General features: G+C 41.8%; 1 protein-coding gene across 2 annotated transcripts; it reads right to left on the bottom strand.

Annotated features, from left to right (window-relative positions):
• Positions 1–238: 238 nt before the first annotated feature.
• On the bottom strand, positions 239–15,754 carry fbxo46 (F-box protein 46). Of its 2 annotated transcripts, none has more exons than XM_036001086.1 (3): positions 15,322–15,754; positions 3,938–4,554; positions 239–3,846 (listed from the first exon to the last, which is right to left on the bottom strand). In XM_036001086.1, exons 2-3 carry the CDS (start codon positions 4,418–4,420, stop codon positions 2,047–2,049), a joined length of 2,283 nt encoding a protein of 760 aa, XP_035856979.1. In that variant the 5' UTR covers positions 4,421–4,554; positions 15,322–15,754; the 3' UTR covers positions 239–2,046. The 2 variants fall into 2 exon arrangements, with proteins under 2 accessions (XP_035856979.1, XP_031139539.1); XM_031283679.2 differs by having other exon boundaries at positions 3,938–4,567; positions 15,326–15,754.
• Positions 15,755–17,161: the final 1,407 nt, after the last annotated feature.

The following is a 17,161-nucleotide window of genomic DNA, read 5'->3' as shown; positions in this document are numbered from 1 at the left end:
CAAGAAAAGATATTTGGTACAAAGTATTGCTTGCTTTTCTGCCTCATATAATACTATTGAAAGCAGTTGTTTGTCTGTTTGTTACACACTTGTTAAGCTCTGATAAGATGTGATAAGCATTGTTACAGTCATTGTAAGGACAAATGATTTAATCAATCACTGTTATAGGATCAGCTTTAAAACCATCATTGGTTGCAGGCCTGATATTTACTTCATCACACACCACACAAACCAGGTAGATATTCAGATTTCCAGTTTTAATCATCACTTCTGTTTTTATTTAAGCAGATATTTCCCATTAGCACTGTACATGTCTGGAACCTACAGAGTTCTCCCATGAATACCCAACCATCTTCCCACCTCCATGCAGAGTTTCAGCATCATTCATCACATCAGTCCAATCTGTCAGCTTGCAGGGGTGGGTGAGTTTAACAGCAAGGGAGACGGGGGGAGGAGAAGAGAGATTTTAACAAGAATGAAGAGTCACCAGGCACTGTTCATCTTGCACTCCCACACAAAGTTATGGGTGGATCCAGTAGAGCTGGATGGAGTCTATCGAGCATCTGATATCTAGCCACTTAGAGGGTCCTGTGCAACTTCCAATACTCTTGATCATCTGTGAGGTATCTGACGCCTCGATCTCCTGCAGGGTGGGTAAGAGGTAGGGGGCTTTTAAGGCTGGAAGCTGGTGTAGAGAGTATCTGCGGTCTGTGGTAGTTGGTTTCAACCGCTTTGAAGCGTGAATGACTGCTTTGGCAAACACTGCCCTCTGCCGAATCGGAGGAAAGGAAGAGAGCTGGGGAGGGGTTAAAACAAAGATGGAGCATTTAAAAAATACATCTTTGCAGGTTGAGTAGGGTGACACACTGATACAGGGAGAACACAGTCCTCAAGAATAAAAGCAAATACAACAGCAAACATTCTCTGACACGCCAATAAAACAGCCAAACAAAAAAAAAAAGGCAAACAAGCAAGTCAATCAAACCATACAAAGTGACATCAGGCCTTTCCAAAGTGACATCAAGTTTCTCTTTTTAATCCCATTCAATCCCACTGGTCTTAATCAATAAAGTCCATCTCCCATAATTCTCTGTAAACCAGAAAGTACTCAGTGGCTCCTCTTTATGGCTGGTCAGCAAGGTTAGGGTCCACTCTAAAACAATACCAGGTCTCAGTGGCCAGTGAGACTGGCTAGTATGGTGAGACTGTGCCTGTCATTAACCAATGGTATGGCTAGTTCAGAAATAGGTCAGTGACACAGGCAATGATTTCAGCAGCATCATCAGGGGACTCATCAACATAGTACAACATTACAGCACATTCAGAGAAATAGAAACGCATGGCGCGGGACAGGTATGAATGGCATCTTGTACAACGGAAAATCAAGTTTGCTTTATACAATCACATTTCTTTAGCAACGCTTAACATTCCACCACTGAAAACTTTTACATCTGTTGGACTCGGTACAGCTTATTCCTTGAAGCACCATTGTACAGCTAACATGGAAGTTTGTGATACAACACAGAACATAGAAGTATTGGGAACAGTAAGGAGGCTCTAGGGCAATACATTTCTATGCGTCACTTTATGAATGCTAATCTCAATCAAATACACTGCAAAGTTTTCACATGAATTATCCAACAGCCATGTACGGTGTTAGAAAGAAACCCAAATGAGTAAGAGGCAGAAAGAGGGCTGACTGACGACAGCAGCAGGAGGGGACCCCAACCCTGGTATGCAAACTTTTAAAAGGTGCCACTCTGGAGCACAGTAGGGGGAGAGAGGGATTCTGTAGGGCTTGAAAAAAAGGCAAGGAGAGTGACGCATCTCTCTTCCTTCTTTATCTCTCAACTTCCCTCCACTGAGGGCAAGTATGAGAAAGGAGTGCTGGAGCAAAGAAAAACAAACAAACAGGCTTGGAGTGCTGATTCTTCCTTGTAATCCTCTTTTGTCCTGTTCGTTCTCTAAACAGAGATGAGAGGGAGCAAGAACGAGGTAAGCAGGAGGAGATGAGAGTTGGTATGTGTGAGGTGTATTCTTTCCTCTCTACCTGGCCTCCTCCCTCCTGTCCTCCCTCTTGGTGCGAATGGGCTGCGAGCCATCAGCAGGCTGCTGGACCCAGTTATTATCATGGAGCCCAACACGGCAGCCCGGTGTGTCCTTGTCTGTACGCCGGCAGCACATCCAGTAGGAACGTCCATAAGGCAGGTCGTGGTGGTAAGGTTTGGGGTGCCATCGGCACAGGGAAACGTCTCCGCGCTCATATTGTCGCTTACACTGCTTGCAGGGGTCATCCCTGTAGAGAGGGTCTTGATTCCAGCGTGAATCCACTGCCCGCACCCCATATGTCTCAATCAACACCTTGAAGTAGTGGCAGGTGCACTTGAGGGCTGCCAGAGAGCGTGTCGGCAGGTAGCTGAAGATGTTGACCATGATGTGATCAGGCAGCAGCAGCATGTACTGGCGTGGTTCCAGGAGGCGCTGAATCTGAAAGCGGATCTCCAGGAAGTCATGGGACACGTGGCGGTAGAGGCGACACAGTGAAGGATCTGAACAGTCCTCTCCAACGCTAGGAGAATCTGGTCGAGTTGCACGCTCCCCTGAGCCCCCTGCCACCCCTGCCCCAGGGCCGTTGTTGTTGGCACAGTCCAAAGAGCAAATTCCTGACCCACTGCCCGTTCCTTTTACATCCTCCTCTGGGCCCCGAGGGGGCTGAAGGAAGAAGAGTTGTCCAGGAGGGGGATCATCTGATGAAGGGTCAGTGGAGCTCCCTACACCCCCACCACTAGGCATAGCGAAGCACACCGTCTCCTCCTGCACATTCTCTGTACTGTCCTTGCCATAAAACACACATTGGTCCACAGCACCTGTTACCACCACCTCCACATGGAAGCCAGTCACTCGCTCCCTACACACACCCACAGCTTTCTTCTCCTCCTGGGTTGGGTCTGGGCTGCCACAGGCCTGCCTGTCTGGGTGATGGAGGTCTCCATCTGGTTTGGGGGCAGCAGTTGTGGCGGCAAGCAGCAGACTACTGGGGTCTCTAGATGAGGGGCTGACAAGTTGGTAGAGGTCACAGGTGATTTTCTCTTTGGCCCTGGCCGCTGCCTGGTTACCCCCACCACCACAGCTCATAAACATACAGCGTGACCTTCCAGCTGGCTCCAACTGAGACCGTGGATCCAGATTTGACACTCTGAAAGCTATTCTAACCTCACCATGACTGTGACTAGGGGGTGGAGGAGGGGTTACAACACCGGACTCCCCTCCTCTCCTATGCTCCCGTTCTCTGTCTTGATTAGACGAGTCTGTTCCAGGACCAGCACCCAGATGGAACCGATTCTCCTGGTTCTGAGACTCAAAGTGTGCTATGGCCTGGGCTACCCTCAATGACTCCTGCTGCTCCTCCAGCTCCTGGTCTATCTGGATGGGAGATGATGAGTCCTGGTCCTCTTTGGAGGGCTGGTCATTTGAACTGTCTGACACAAACACAATAGGAGTAGGGTCTGACACCGTGCCCCGGAGTAGAGTGTGCTGGTGTGGGGTAAGGCTCTGACTGTGAGTGGTATTAGGGGGCTGGTGGTGGTGTTGATTCCCATGAACAGCTACAATTCCTTGGAGGGCCATGGCTGTCCTTTGCTCAACCAAGGCAACCATCTCTGCCACCGACAGCAGGTCTGTCTCATTCACTCCTCCTAAAGGTGGCTCATCAGGGATAGGAGGCGCAAGGGAGGAGTCATGGCTGAGGTTTGGCTCTGAGGCTTGGGAGCGTGTTGGAGGGTCATAGGATGAGCATCTTCTTCGTCTTTTGGCTTTACTGCAGTCAGTTGCCCAGTTACCTTTAACCTGCAGAGAAGGAACATCATTTATATTTAGTTAAAAAATTAACCAAATCGAACAAAAATTTCAAAATGCTCATTATGTTTCAACTCTTTACCTTCATAGCACTGGGTCTGGGCTGGCCTGCTCCACTGAACTGGTGTGCAACAAAGAATGCTATCTTCTCCTTGGTGTTGCCTGGCTTAATGACATACCAGGTGTCTAACAGCACGCGGCCATCTTCCATCTGGGACCCGGAAGAGGGTGGTGAGGAAGGGGCTGAAGAGGGTGGAGGGGCCTGGCTCTGCGTCATGGAGCTGGGGGCAAGCTCAGGTTCGGGTGGAGTGTTCTCTGAGCCCACATCCTCCTCTTCTGCATTCTCCTCCTGCACACCCACTATCATCCCTCCATCTTCACTTCCATCCACAGTCCTTCTGGCACCCGGAGAAGGCTCAGCCTTGCAGAGGGAGGGGGCCCCTGTCCAACCACCACCGCCTCCCCCACTGCCCCCTGAGCCTGGGCTCCTAGCTTTGTTCTGGGAGTAGGTGCCAAAGGGGCGTGGGCACCACAGGCGGATGTGGGAGAAGGTGTCCCGGTCCATCAGGATGCGGACCCCCGGGGCATATCTGCATCTACGCTGGCCAGCAAACACCCAGAGCCAGAGCTCTCATTGTCGGCTCCCTGTCACAGTGCCAACCTGATGGGCACTGTCTGTCATCAAAGTCACCAGCAACACTGGGCATACAACCTGCATTAAATAGAAAGGGAGATATAAGAGATAAGGGTGGGGTACAGGGGGGGAATGAAAGAAAAGAGATAAATGGCACGGTGAAAACAGAGTTTGTGTAGAGCAACAATGCTCATCAGGCCCAGGATCAGTTCAGATAATCAATGAACAATTGAGGCTGTATTGAGTTATTGCCTCAAGGTACAATTCAGGCAGGGAGTTAGCTAGGGTTGGGTACCGAAACCCGGTTCCACTATGGAACCGGTTCCTACGCCAACGGTAGTATTCGGACCGGATTAGAACGCAAATTTCGGTTCCGACTGAAATATTTTCCCTCTGTCGCTCCGGACAGCAGCAGACTCTTTTTTCTTTTTCCCTTTTACGCCAAGTGGCGCACGTGCCCGCTCGCGGTGTGAAGCGCGTGTCCGCGCTATTCCCCCGACGTGCACTCTACCACAGCTGATAGACGGCTTTTTGTACACGCTCCGAAACGGACGTAAAAATCTCACACTTTCTCTGTAGTCTAACGTTAGCAAGCTATCGTAAATGTTGGCATATTTTCCCTCTGGGCTCACCAAAATGGACGTAAAGGCATATTAACCATTCACTGAACGTGATCGCTAGTAAACATAGCCTATTACACTTGCTCTGCTAGTCCATCGTTCAGGACAAGACCCTGTAGCCCTTTCAAACTCATACCTGTGTGTAGGCTACAGGCCTCTTGGACATCACCTGAGAGAGTTTTCTCCTGTGCAGGACATGCCATAAGTCAGGAGAGGTGTGTTTATTGCCAGAGAAGGCAAATATGGTCATTTTTCTGCAAAAGAACTGCTAAAGTTTGAAGCTGGTTGGCATACCAACTCAACAACATTTATTTAGTTCTAACTTGTTAATAGTGTAACTGTTATTTGTTAAATTATTGTAGTTATGCATTAGGTAGTGTAATTTCCCCTTGCGGGATTAATAAAGTATTATATTATTATTATTATTATTATTATTATTAGGTGACTTAGGTTTACTTATTATATATTTAAGTACTTTAAAATGTTAATATATTGTTACATTTAAATAATTTTCAATTTTAAAAAAAAACTCCATAAAAGAGCCTTTCTTTGATGTCATTTTTCAAGAATCAGTTTAGCAATCGGTATCGTTTTAAAAGTACGGGTTTGGCATCGGAATCGTAAAAATCCAAACGGTACCCAACCTTAGTGTTAGCACTGTACACCAGTAGCCCGGCCACTAGACTGGAGAGAACAGAACTATCATCATACTACTAACTGAACTAGTCACAACTGGCCTGCCTCTTACTTTCGTCAAACTCAATTACATTTGCTACGTTGTACAATGATCATCTCCCCACTTTGGAGCCTTTAAATCAAATTAAAGGGATTCCATTTCAGGTTTGGTGTCTGCAGCCTGCAGATGAAAGGGATGAAAGATGGAACACAAAAGCTCCAAATGGACTCCTCTCTTTCCCTCTGTTCCTCTCCTGCATCTCAGTGCTTCAAAGAGGACTTGCTTAATAGGAGGCAACACAGGGAGGAGCATGGAGGCATATGCTGGACCTATTTTTAGCAAACAGCAGGAGGGGGTGGGTAGTTGTGAGACTGCGGTAGCTGTCCTACCCGCCTCACCCCTTTCTCCCTGCCAAAGAGCCTATGCTACAGGCTAGGGGGTGGGGGGGAGCCTTTATTCCAACCAGCGTGCTTCTGCAGCTATGCCAGCTGTTGGGGCTGCCAGGAACGTGCCGGCGTACTTAAGGAGAGGAACAAGTGGCAATGAAGAAGCAACATGTTAGGCTCAAACATGAGCCAAACCTGATCTGAAGGCCTCCTCTGCATCCCAGAACAGCTTGAACGCACAGTTACACCTCATCTCAGTGCTGAGCTGCTTCCTTTAAAGTTACCCTTTAGACATTACATTTTTAAACTCCTAGATTTAAAATGGACTGGCCGTTTATTTTTCATATCAAGTTTTAACTAAAACTACTCTGTGCAATTTCCCACTGACCATTGCACATCAATATTATAGTTTTGCTGGTCCAGACAAAAGCCAAAAAACATCACTGGCTATACTAAAATAGTATGATGGTATGAATGATGATAGTTACAATATCTTCACTCCCATGTTAATATACAACATCTTGCTTACACCAAGTATAACCACATATGCATACAATACGACTCCAGCCTTCAAGTAGTTTAATATAAATTATGTTCAATTCTTTTGTTAACATGTGTCAGGCCATGTGTTGACAAGCACAACATCCAGAGGAAACAGATCATGTGATCAAGGATGTATTAGTATTGATTTGAATTTATTTAACCCTATATGTATGTGAACAAAATGAATGCATCAAGTCCTTTACTTCCACTATAAATGGCAACAAACAATTCAGTTCCATCTTTCTTTCTGTTGTGTCACTCTTCACCTCTACAGATCCACACATCTCCAGTGAGAATTTCATAAGAAAACTCTCCATGTATCTTTGACTAACTCGTCCTCTTATGCAGTGTTGCATTTACAGATTGCCTAGCACGTTTTGGGGTGTGGCAGCAACTTGACAAAAGTTGTCTGCATTATTGGCAGGTAACCAACAATTAGGACTGGCTCAGCTTGATGTATATCTACAACAAAATAGCAATAGCCTAAAATAAAATTGGCTTCAACAGCACTTTTGACAACAGTTTTTGACAAAACATTTTCAGGTGTTACAGCTAGGAATAATGCCAATAAAAGTTTAAGCAGGGTGTGTTTTAGTGGACAATACAAGCTAGTGTTGCAGCACTTTCCAAATTCCCACAGTCAGAGCTCATCAAACTATTTTTTACATAACAAAGTTAAAGAGCTTATTTTGCAAATACATTTGTTTAAGATGGTTTATCTCTTGACGACACAGTAGCCTGCTTTCCATTTTAGCCACCTGACTTCTTCAATCCATAGGCTTTAAAACAGGTCATTGTTGTGTTTCTCTGCCTGACACACTGAATGGGTAGTGCTTTGTACATTTGGACTAATGGCATGGCTCAGAGAGGTGCAAAAAGCAAACACCGCCCACACAGTGTGGTGAACCAATTCAAATACTTCCTCAATAATCACACAGCAACAACTCAGCTAAGAGCAGGCAGATTACACCACTGTGAAAAGAAAAAAAACTGGTGAACCTTTTTTTCTGTTCTGTTTCCCCCTTTCTCTCCATGTCTACTTATGACTCTCTCTCTTCAACCACTCTGATTCTCTACCTCCTTTCCATCCACTCCTCTTTTCCCCTCCCTTCACTGCATCATGCAATCCATCTCTCATAACAGATTGGATGGTATTATAAGAGGGGCCAGAAGTGAGACGCTCTGTCCACTGCAGTGCTTCAGCACAAAATTACACACACACACACACACACACACACACACAAGAATTATTAGCTCTCACTTTCCTGTGAATATAGTGTAGTTGGGAGACAGGCCATGTCCACACTTGAGCAGAGACATCTGAAAACACGGTTTACATCTAAAATAATCAAAATCTAAAAATGACTTAAGGCAACATTAGCATTTTTTAAATTGTCCTCCATCTACACATAATACATAAATAAATAAATATATATATATTAGGGCTGTCAAAATAACGCGTTCATTTCGATTAATTAATCTGAGAAAAAATAACGCGTTAAAAAAATAACGCATATTAATCCATTCCATATTGACGTTTGACCCGGAGCCGTTCTAGCCACCATTGGACTGTAAAATTAAGGAGGGAGACGAGAATGTGCTGCCTGGATCATTAACTGGAACATTTACTTGCAAAAATCTTCTTCCTGCCAACCCTGGCTACCGAAATCTGGTGCCACTGATACGTCTGCTCTTCTCTCTGATGCTCTGAAACAGACGGCAACACAAACACCGCTGCACACGACGCTAGTTAACACTATACTCGACAGCAGCTAACGTTAGCCTACCGCTAGCTAGTAGCTGGATTAAACACGGTTAAAATGCTGACAGCTAACGCTAAACGGTGTAAAGTTTGACTGTTTTACTGTAGAGGATTCAACACCGGTATGTAACCCGTCGGAGAAACAACACAGACGGTGCGTTCAATGAAACTGGTAAACTACAGCCTCGTGGTGCATTTGAAGTTATTGGAAATGTCCTTTTCCCATCTGGTGGTTGTTTTTGTCATTCAACAGCAATTTACTAGTGAAATAAGTTATTGTTATTGTTATACATTATTATTAAATCATTTAATTTTGACCATATGGCCTTAGCAATAAACAAGCCGTTCTTTAAAGCAGCCATATTATGCTCATTTTCAGGATCATAATTGTATTTTAAGGTTGTACCAGAATAGGTTTACATGGTTTAATTTTCAAAAAACACCATATTTTTGTTGTACTGCACAGCTCTCTCTCACTGCTGCAGCTCCTCTTTTCACCTGGTCTCTGTTTTAGCTACAGAGTGAGACCTCTTTTCTTCTTCTTCTTCTGTACTATCTTTGATTGCACTTGCACATGCCCAGTAGCTCAGATGTAGATCATGTCAGCTAGCTAGCTCCATAGACAGTAAAAGAGGCCGTTTCTACAACTTCGGTCAGTTACAAGGCAGGATTAGCTGGGAGACTTCTAAATGAGGGTGCACATGGAAGTAGTTCTTTTGTAGATTATGGTGAACTTGTGTGTGTTGTAGACACAACATAACACCCCAAATCCCAGAAAAAGTGTTTTTTTTTCATAATATGGGCACTTTAATGTCACCAATTGTTGTTTAGTACCCTTTTTTTTTCTTTTCTTTTTTTACTTTCTTAAAAAGTATCGGTTCAGGCACTGTTAATTATGTATGCGATTAATTTTCGATTAATTAATCACAGAGTATGTAATTAATTAGATTACATTTTTTAATCGATTGACAGCCCTAATATAGATAGATAGATAGATAGATAGATAGATAGAGAGATAGATAGATAGATAGAGAGATAGATAGAGAGATAGATAGAGAGAGAGAGAGAGAGAGAGAGAGAGAGAGAGAGAGAGAGAGAGAGAGAGTCTCTTCCTCCTCCTCTGTGGGTTAGCAAGCAACAAAAGTGTACAGTGCAGCCAACATTTTTGGCAAGGAGTGGGATAGTCACAGCCAGGTTACTGCTGCTCTCAGCAGGTTAAAACTCCATTCTGTCAACTGCTGCTCTTTATTTATAATGAGCAGGAACTCTAGCCTGACAAGCCAGACCCACATCAAGATGTTGGGTCTGGGAACTCACCATTGACAGGGCTCAATCTGAGGGGCGGGATAAACGGGTGTCTTTCAAATTCCCTCTGCACGCAATAGGATAGTGCTACAACCAGGCAGAGCGACGAAGAAGGTAGCGAAGCTAGTTGATAGATTAAACTTTTGCCGTATCCGGTCGGCAAAACTCTGAACACATCTTCCTTTTTTAAGAATGATTTTAGTGCCGTTCTTTGTTCTTTTCTCAAAGCTTTTCTTTTTTCCAGCTCGCAAGCCAACGGAGAGTACCTAGACCCCCCTGGCTGAAAATTAAATTTGCTGCCGCTAGGATGCGTCTAGATTTCTAGGCTACAGGAACTCTGTATTTATAGTATGTTTCAATACAACTTAACACACAATTTAACGGTTGCTGTCATCATTGCATAGTTTTCTGTTTCTGTTGTCAGATTTCTGTATTTCTGTATATCTGTCTCCCCCCAGCCGGTCAAGGAAGAAGGCCGCCCACTGACAGCCAGGGTCTGCCTGAGGTGTCCTGAGATCATTTCTGTTGTGATTGGACATAGAGCTGTAAATTCAAAATTTTGCTGTACAATTAATTGTCTCAGAAATAACTGAGATTAACAATATAATTGTCTTTCAGTCAAATTTAAAAACATTTATGTATTACTTTTGCAAACAAAGTTTTGAATGAATCCCAGGATACGTCTGTTAGTTATATCACTGTCATGTGACCCAGATAATGTATATGTATATAACATAAATACACAGCCTATAAAGTAAACACCTTTTTATTATCATGTTTTAACCGTTTCCCCCCCCCTTGTCATTTTTGTTGCTGTGAACGTGTTTAGGGTTAAGTGCCAACAACTAATAAAAATATATAGTCCGACCAATAATCACTAATATAATTACAATTTGGCATATCTAAACAAAATCAACAATTACCAGTCATAGCCTACACCTTAAGACCTTAGCTAATGTTAGCAATTAATTGCATTCAAACAAAGAAACAGCGATTATGTAATTTACAATTAGACAATAATGTAACTGCTACAGGCCTAATTCGATACTATAAATAAAATTGAATTGAATAAATGGTGAGTCATAAACCCCATGATAACCTCCACAATGACCCAGGCGAACAGCATTGAAACTGTCAAAAGATGAAATCACTGTTTAATGCTAGAGACGTCATATATAAATAAATATAAAATAATCAGAGTTCAGAGTACAAATGGAACGCACTGTAACATACACTGTCCTATCCAGTATCTCACATCCAGATACAGTTGAAGTGTCATCTCTCATTCGGTTTTCAGTACTCCACATTACTCCCCAACAGTCGGTTTAAGTTAGTACTGAGCTACTTCAACTTTTTTATCTTAATTTGAAACACTTCCTGCAAATGAAGGCTTGGGTTTGGTTTTAAGCTTTCTGCATCAACCTAATCCTTCAAATCCTGTCCAAGCGCATTGGCAGCAAGCAATACCAAAGCAACACTACAGTGCCAGGGACTGCATTAGGTACCCAGTCAACTGTTTGACAAATTAACTGTCAAAAGAGAATGATGATTTTCTAAATGTTTTACTTAACCTTTAACTACTTCCACAAACGTACAGAACTATGCGGCTCTAAATGTAGGCAGGAGTTAGGACATGTAACACTAGCTACTGTATCACAGTATGCAGTGATGGTGCTACTGAGCTTTCATAACAGAAGGTATACTGATTGAATAGGTCAAATCATATTACAGATTTGTCTGTCTAAAATGAAAAAAAGGGCAGTGTTAAGTGGACCAGACCGGACACAGCAGCTCTGTTATTTAACCTGCATGCATGTTGCATGTAGCATGTACAATATGTCAATAATACAGAGTACATAATTCCTCCTCTGTCTGGAAGATTTTGATTAAAGCTTACTCACTTTTACACAATACAATTGCACAATACTCACTACATAGCTGCACACAACACATATACACAAATGATAAAAAAGGTTCTGATGTGTTCACAAATGACTATCCTGCTTATGCATAGTGAGAGATTGGCAGGTTTTGTCTAATTACACTGAAACTAAATTTCTGGACTGGGTCATTTCCCCATATAAATCAGGAGCAATTTGGCATGCACTCTCACTAGGGTTGTGATGGCCGGCCGACATCACGATGGAGAGCCAGGGTGCAAGATGGGCCCCTTAAGTGGAAGCTACTTTTTTCCCCTCTATCTGCTCTACCTGCTAATAACGTTGGACACAGCGGTCTCAAGCGAGAGAGAAAAAAGCGTTAACGTGGAATGCTATCACACTTTCCTTTCTCCCCTCATTGGACTAAGTTTGTGGACACTACTGTGTGCGTGCATCAATAAGTAAGTCTGATGTCCTGTAGGTACAGGACGATGTAATACAGGATTTATGAATGTACGTTAGCAACAGTAGGCTAATTCACGAGGGTGCTATTTTATGTGTGAGCCAATATTGCGCATCTGTTCATGTGCGCTGCAAGAGTTATGTTTCTGTTTACTGAATGTGTTATTCAGTGCAAACATAACCGAGAATGTAGTTTAATCTCAGTAATGATGGTATATTAAGTTATTACTGTCGCTCTGTTGAAGGCAAACATCCCACTGTACTGTCGTTACGCAGATCACGGACATCTGATTGACTTTACTGCACCGTAGTTAGCTAAGTGAAAGTAGGTCAAGTTGTAAAAAACTGCCCCTACCATAATGATTTCACTGTGGTAGGTGTGTGCAGTTCAGAACATAAAGTGTACCACATCCCCATTAAATGCTAATTTAAGATTTAACAGGTTGGATTAGCTAAAGGAGCACAGATTTCAAAGCTTGTGACTTAATAGTTTGTGTTTTTTCCCTTAAACCTATCAGCTCATAAGTCTAAGGCTACCCTTGCAAAAATGCCGCCTCATGAACACAAAACTCCAAACTCGGCCCCTCATGCTATCCTGCACTCTTTTTCACAGCCAGAAATACAGCTGACGAATGATAATACAGAAGCATGCCAAAAGGTCTTAGCTCAATCTCGCTCTCTGCATGGGGGCCTGTGAAGACAATGCAACAGAAGCACAGCCAGCAAACTTTGCTGCAAACTGCCAACAGAACAATAGAGCTGAGTGCATCCCTCCAGTCTGCTCAGGAACATTATTACTTTGAGAGGACACCTAGGAAAACTGGCTGACTGACCTACAGAGCCGTCTGTGTGTTTGTCTGAGCATCGATGCCATTTGTGGTGTAACATCGTCACAAGTTAGACTTTATTGCAAGCTTTGATACTACAATCCTAAAGGCCACTGTGTCAACACAGTGTATTACCTCATTTGAACATCTGAATATAGGAGGGCAAATCATGCATTTTTTAACAATATCACATAGGGCTGTGCAATTAATCGAAATTGTAATCGCGTCGCAATTACGATTTCGGCTCCTAATGATCACAAAAACAGAATGATTGAAAAACTATTATTTTGCACATTAGGTTTTTGCAAGTAAACTCTTATTTTGTCTTGTGTTCTGAATGAAAAGAAAATGTTCAAATGGGAAAAGTATTTAAGTAAATTTCAAAATTCTAGTCGTTTTCACTGTTTTTTTAGGTTCAATAATTGGAATATCAATATAGAATATCAAATATAAGTCAATGAGTAATCGAATAATTGTGATTTCAATATTGACCAAAATAATCGTGATTATAATTTGTTCCATAATCGAGCAGCCATAATATCACATCAGACAGTACTCTGTGTAAGTGGGCTAATTTAAGCCCAACAAAACTGATAATTTTATAGCAATGGATAAGCCAAGATGAACAAGTCAAAGTAAAATCTGTTTTTGGGACAGTAGCATATTATCATCTTACATTATGGTTGCAATAAACTGTTCCCCGGTGCCACACTCAATGTCCCATTGGAAAACACATATTGCAACAATAATTTGTGATCTTAACATGCTACTTTCCCAAAAACAGATTTAGACTTGTCTTGGCTTATCCATTTTTAAACATCTCCTTACACCAACCAAGTTGTGCCATACAATGCATCAATAAGTTTGTTCGCGTATGCATTATCAAAACACTCAATATGTAGTCCTTACTACGATTCAAATTTCTTAGTTGAAAACGCAGGCCTGCAAGTAAATTGACTATTACTTTTCCTGGTTCTGTTTACCTTATAACCCTACAAAACTGGCTGAAATTAAGTTAACTTCTCCAGTGATAACCAGTGTGGCGTCACAGACAACACAAAATAACAGCAACAATACTCATCAGATTGTTCATTTTTCATGGAAAAACTTGTCCATGCTTTTATCTTGAGTAGACTCCTGTAACAGTGTCTTTTCAAGTCTTCTTTTATATAAAAAAAAAAAAAAAAAAAAAATGGATTAGACAGCTGCAGCTGATTCAGAACGCTGCTGCTCAAGTCCTCACTAAGACCAAGAAAGTGGATCACATCACTCCAGTTCTGAAGTCTTTACACTGGCTTCCTCTCTCTCAAAGAATGTATTTCAAAATATACTGTTGGTTTAAAAAGCACAGCATGGTTTAGGGCCAAAATACATCTCTGATCTTCTGCTACATTATGAACCATCCAGACCTCTCAGGTCATCTGGGACAGGTCTGCTTTCTGTCCCCAGAGTCAGAACTAAGCATGGAGTTTAGTTTTTATGTACCACATATCTGGAACAAACTCCCAGAAAACTGCTGGTCCGCTGGAGGGCTGGGCAACATTGACAAAATCAAATATCACAATACCTTTGACCAAATACCTCAATATCAATATTGCTATGATATTTTAGGGTTGAGATTCATGATAAATAATCAGTTAGAACAGTCTGGTAAGGTCAGAAAATTACATCACTTTACTGTAAAACCAAGAAAAGACAACACTTATATTACATATCCACAATCTAAGACGATATCATGTCTCATATCACGGTAAATATAATAGCAATATATTTCCCAGCTCTAGTCCGCTGCTACTCTGTTCTTTAAATCAAGGCAGAGTAGTTTTCTGTTTGACACAACCTTTTATTAAATCAAGTAATGGATAATTTACTACCCTGCACTGTAACTATTATTCTCGTACTTGTATTCTATTTGAGCTTGCTGTTATTTTCGATTCTCTTTAATTAATGTTTTTATTGTTTTATAATTGCGCTTTAATGCTTTACGTATAGCACTTTGAATTGACTTGTTGCTGAATTTGCTATATAAACAAAGTTGCCTTAATTGTAGCAATCACCTTTGACCGTCTGATGGAACGTAACGTAGCTTAACGTGCTAGTAAAATGTCCAGCGCCTTATTGGTCAAGTAGGACCTAGTATGTCTTTCATTCTATTAATATTTAACATTAACTAGACCCCAATCAGCTAAGCTTCCGGTGACTTCAATGGTTTATTAATGGGTTGTTGCAAACCGTAAATAAACCCGTCACTAGCTAACGAGCTGGCTAACTGCATAGCACAACTTACCTGCATAATAACATGACAGAGCTTGCTAGCAGGCTAACAAGATAAAAAAAAAAAAAACCTTTACGTTGTATTTTGCTAGCTTACTCACCGTAGCAGCGTTAATCTCCACAGACAACCTTCTTGACTTGTATACGGTCGATGACAAGTGTTTCCAACTGTATTTCCCTCTAAACAAACCAGTTTTTCTAGTAAAATGCAGGTGACACGAGTTAACTATCCGTGTCCACGTAGCTAAGCTAGCTCACTCGCTGGCTAACATCGACATTAGCCAGCAGCTACTTTCTATTATCAACCTTGTCTTGTTGATGGCTGCTATCGAGGCTTGTTGTGCCTGTCAGTCCTCTGAACAAAGTCTATCTGACCGTACGCCTTGTTAGGACTCTGAGCAGTCGCTCTCCCACTATCTATTTAGAAGTGACACAAGCTTTTACGGTATGTTCTCGGGGATACCAAAATAATCAGTGTCAAAACGACAGGAGGAGGAAGGCCATCTTGTTGACAAGCAGCTGCATAAGGCCCACAGCCAATAGCAATGCAGAGTCGGTGGTGTGCCCATATATGGCGTCTGCACAGCTCCCTCCCTCTACTGCCTCTTGCTCCTGCTCCCCCCACACTCACTACACTGGACCACAAAGCGCAACATCAAAAGGTCACTGTGTCAAAGACAGGTGGAAAAATCCATATATATATATATATATATATATATATATATATATATATATATATATATATATATATATAAAAGGCACATTTACACTTAACGACACTGATAGTATTTGCAAAATGCTCACTGAATCAGAATGAGATGTATTGCCAATTAAATCAGTTTTATGGTTTTTACTTGTATGGAATTTGCTTTTGTGAGTTTGGTGCATTCAATAAACGTGAAAATGGAATAGGTTTAAGCACTGCACTACTAGGCCTAACAGTTGAGAACATAAATATAGAATATAAATATTACAATAAAAAATATGTAAAAGACACTACAACAAATATGTACAAAACTGTTAAAAGGCAAAATATAAATCTGGATGTGCAATAGTTGTATAAATAAGTATAAATAATAAGCGCAATGGTCAGGGATAATAGGCTAGTCCAAAGTACCGTTCTCCATCTATTTGATACACTAGTATTTAGGTCTTTTTGGCCAGATGAAACATCATCGTCATAATTTCATAATGTACGCTAATTTCTCTATAAGTCCTCCTATGTTATTTGGAATCTCATCTTTTCCGCTGTTGATATTAACAATGTTGTGACAATTTTATACTCTTGTTTGAATTCTATAAAAATGTTCTACGTTCATTAGCTGCCATGAGCCAGTTTGCCAACATGGTTCATTAATGTTTCATCTTATCTTCCAAAATCTGTAAGTGCCTGTGTGTTAGAAATGAAATACAAGTGAACGATCTTTACATTGCATAGTACACATTACAATATCGTTACATAGGTAATGGTGGAGAAATAGGCTACAGCAGGCTTATGTGTGTAGCGGTCAGTATGTTTGCATTTCAGATAGGCTGGACAAAAGCAAAAGCTTAGAGCAGCATGCTTCTCAGTCCAGCAGAGGGCCAGACACTAGGCTACTACATTGTGTGTTCAAGTGTCCATCCCTCTGTAAACAGTATTTCTCTTGTGTAGACCTACTGACATTCATTGCACAAGTCACAATCTACTTTTTTTCTTTTTCTTTACCATCAGAAAAGTAAACAAAAGAAATATGCCCTTTAAATGTGCATGCATACAGTGTGTAGATTGGATTTGCAAAATGGAGGTTATTATAAATAGTCTACAAAAGATATTGCACTTTGCCAGACTTATAGAAAATGTAATTGTGAGTCAGTTACAGTGAGTCCAGAGGACCTCACCTCTTGGCAACCAGAATGTCATGGATGCTAATCAACAGCATCCTCTTCTGCGTCAC

Source organism: Sander lucioperca, chromosome 5, assembly GCF_008315115.2.
Source record: "Sander lucioperca isolate FBNREF2018 chromosome 5, SLUC_FBN_1.2, whole genome shotgun sequence".
In the NCBI taxonomy this organism is placed as follows: Eukaryota; Metazoa; Chordata; class Actinopteri; order Perciformes; family Percidae; genus Sander; species Sander lucioperca.
Note: the sequence above shows the minus strand (reverse complement) of the source record. Positions and strands in the feature narration are given on the sequence as shown.

What these genes read in the sequence shown, in the direction of transcription:
- fbxo46 (XM_036001086.1), bottom strand. Translation starts at nt 4,420, where the DNA reads ATGGACCGGGACACCTTCTCCCACATCCGCCTGTGGTGCCCACGCCCC. An exon ending in CCAGACCCAGTGCTATGAAG is followed by an intron (nt 3,847 to 3,937) that starts GTAAAGAGTTGA and finishes CCTTCTCTGCAG; the next exon opens with GTTAAAGGTAACTGGGCAAC.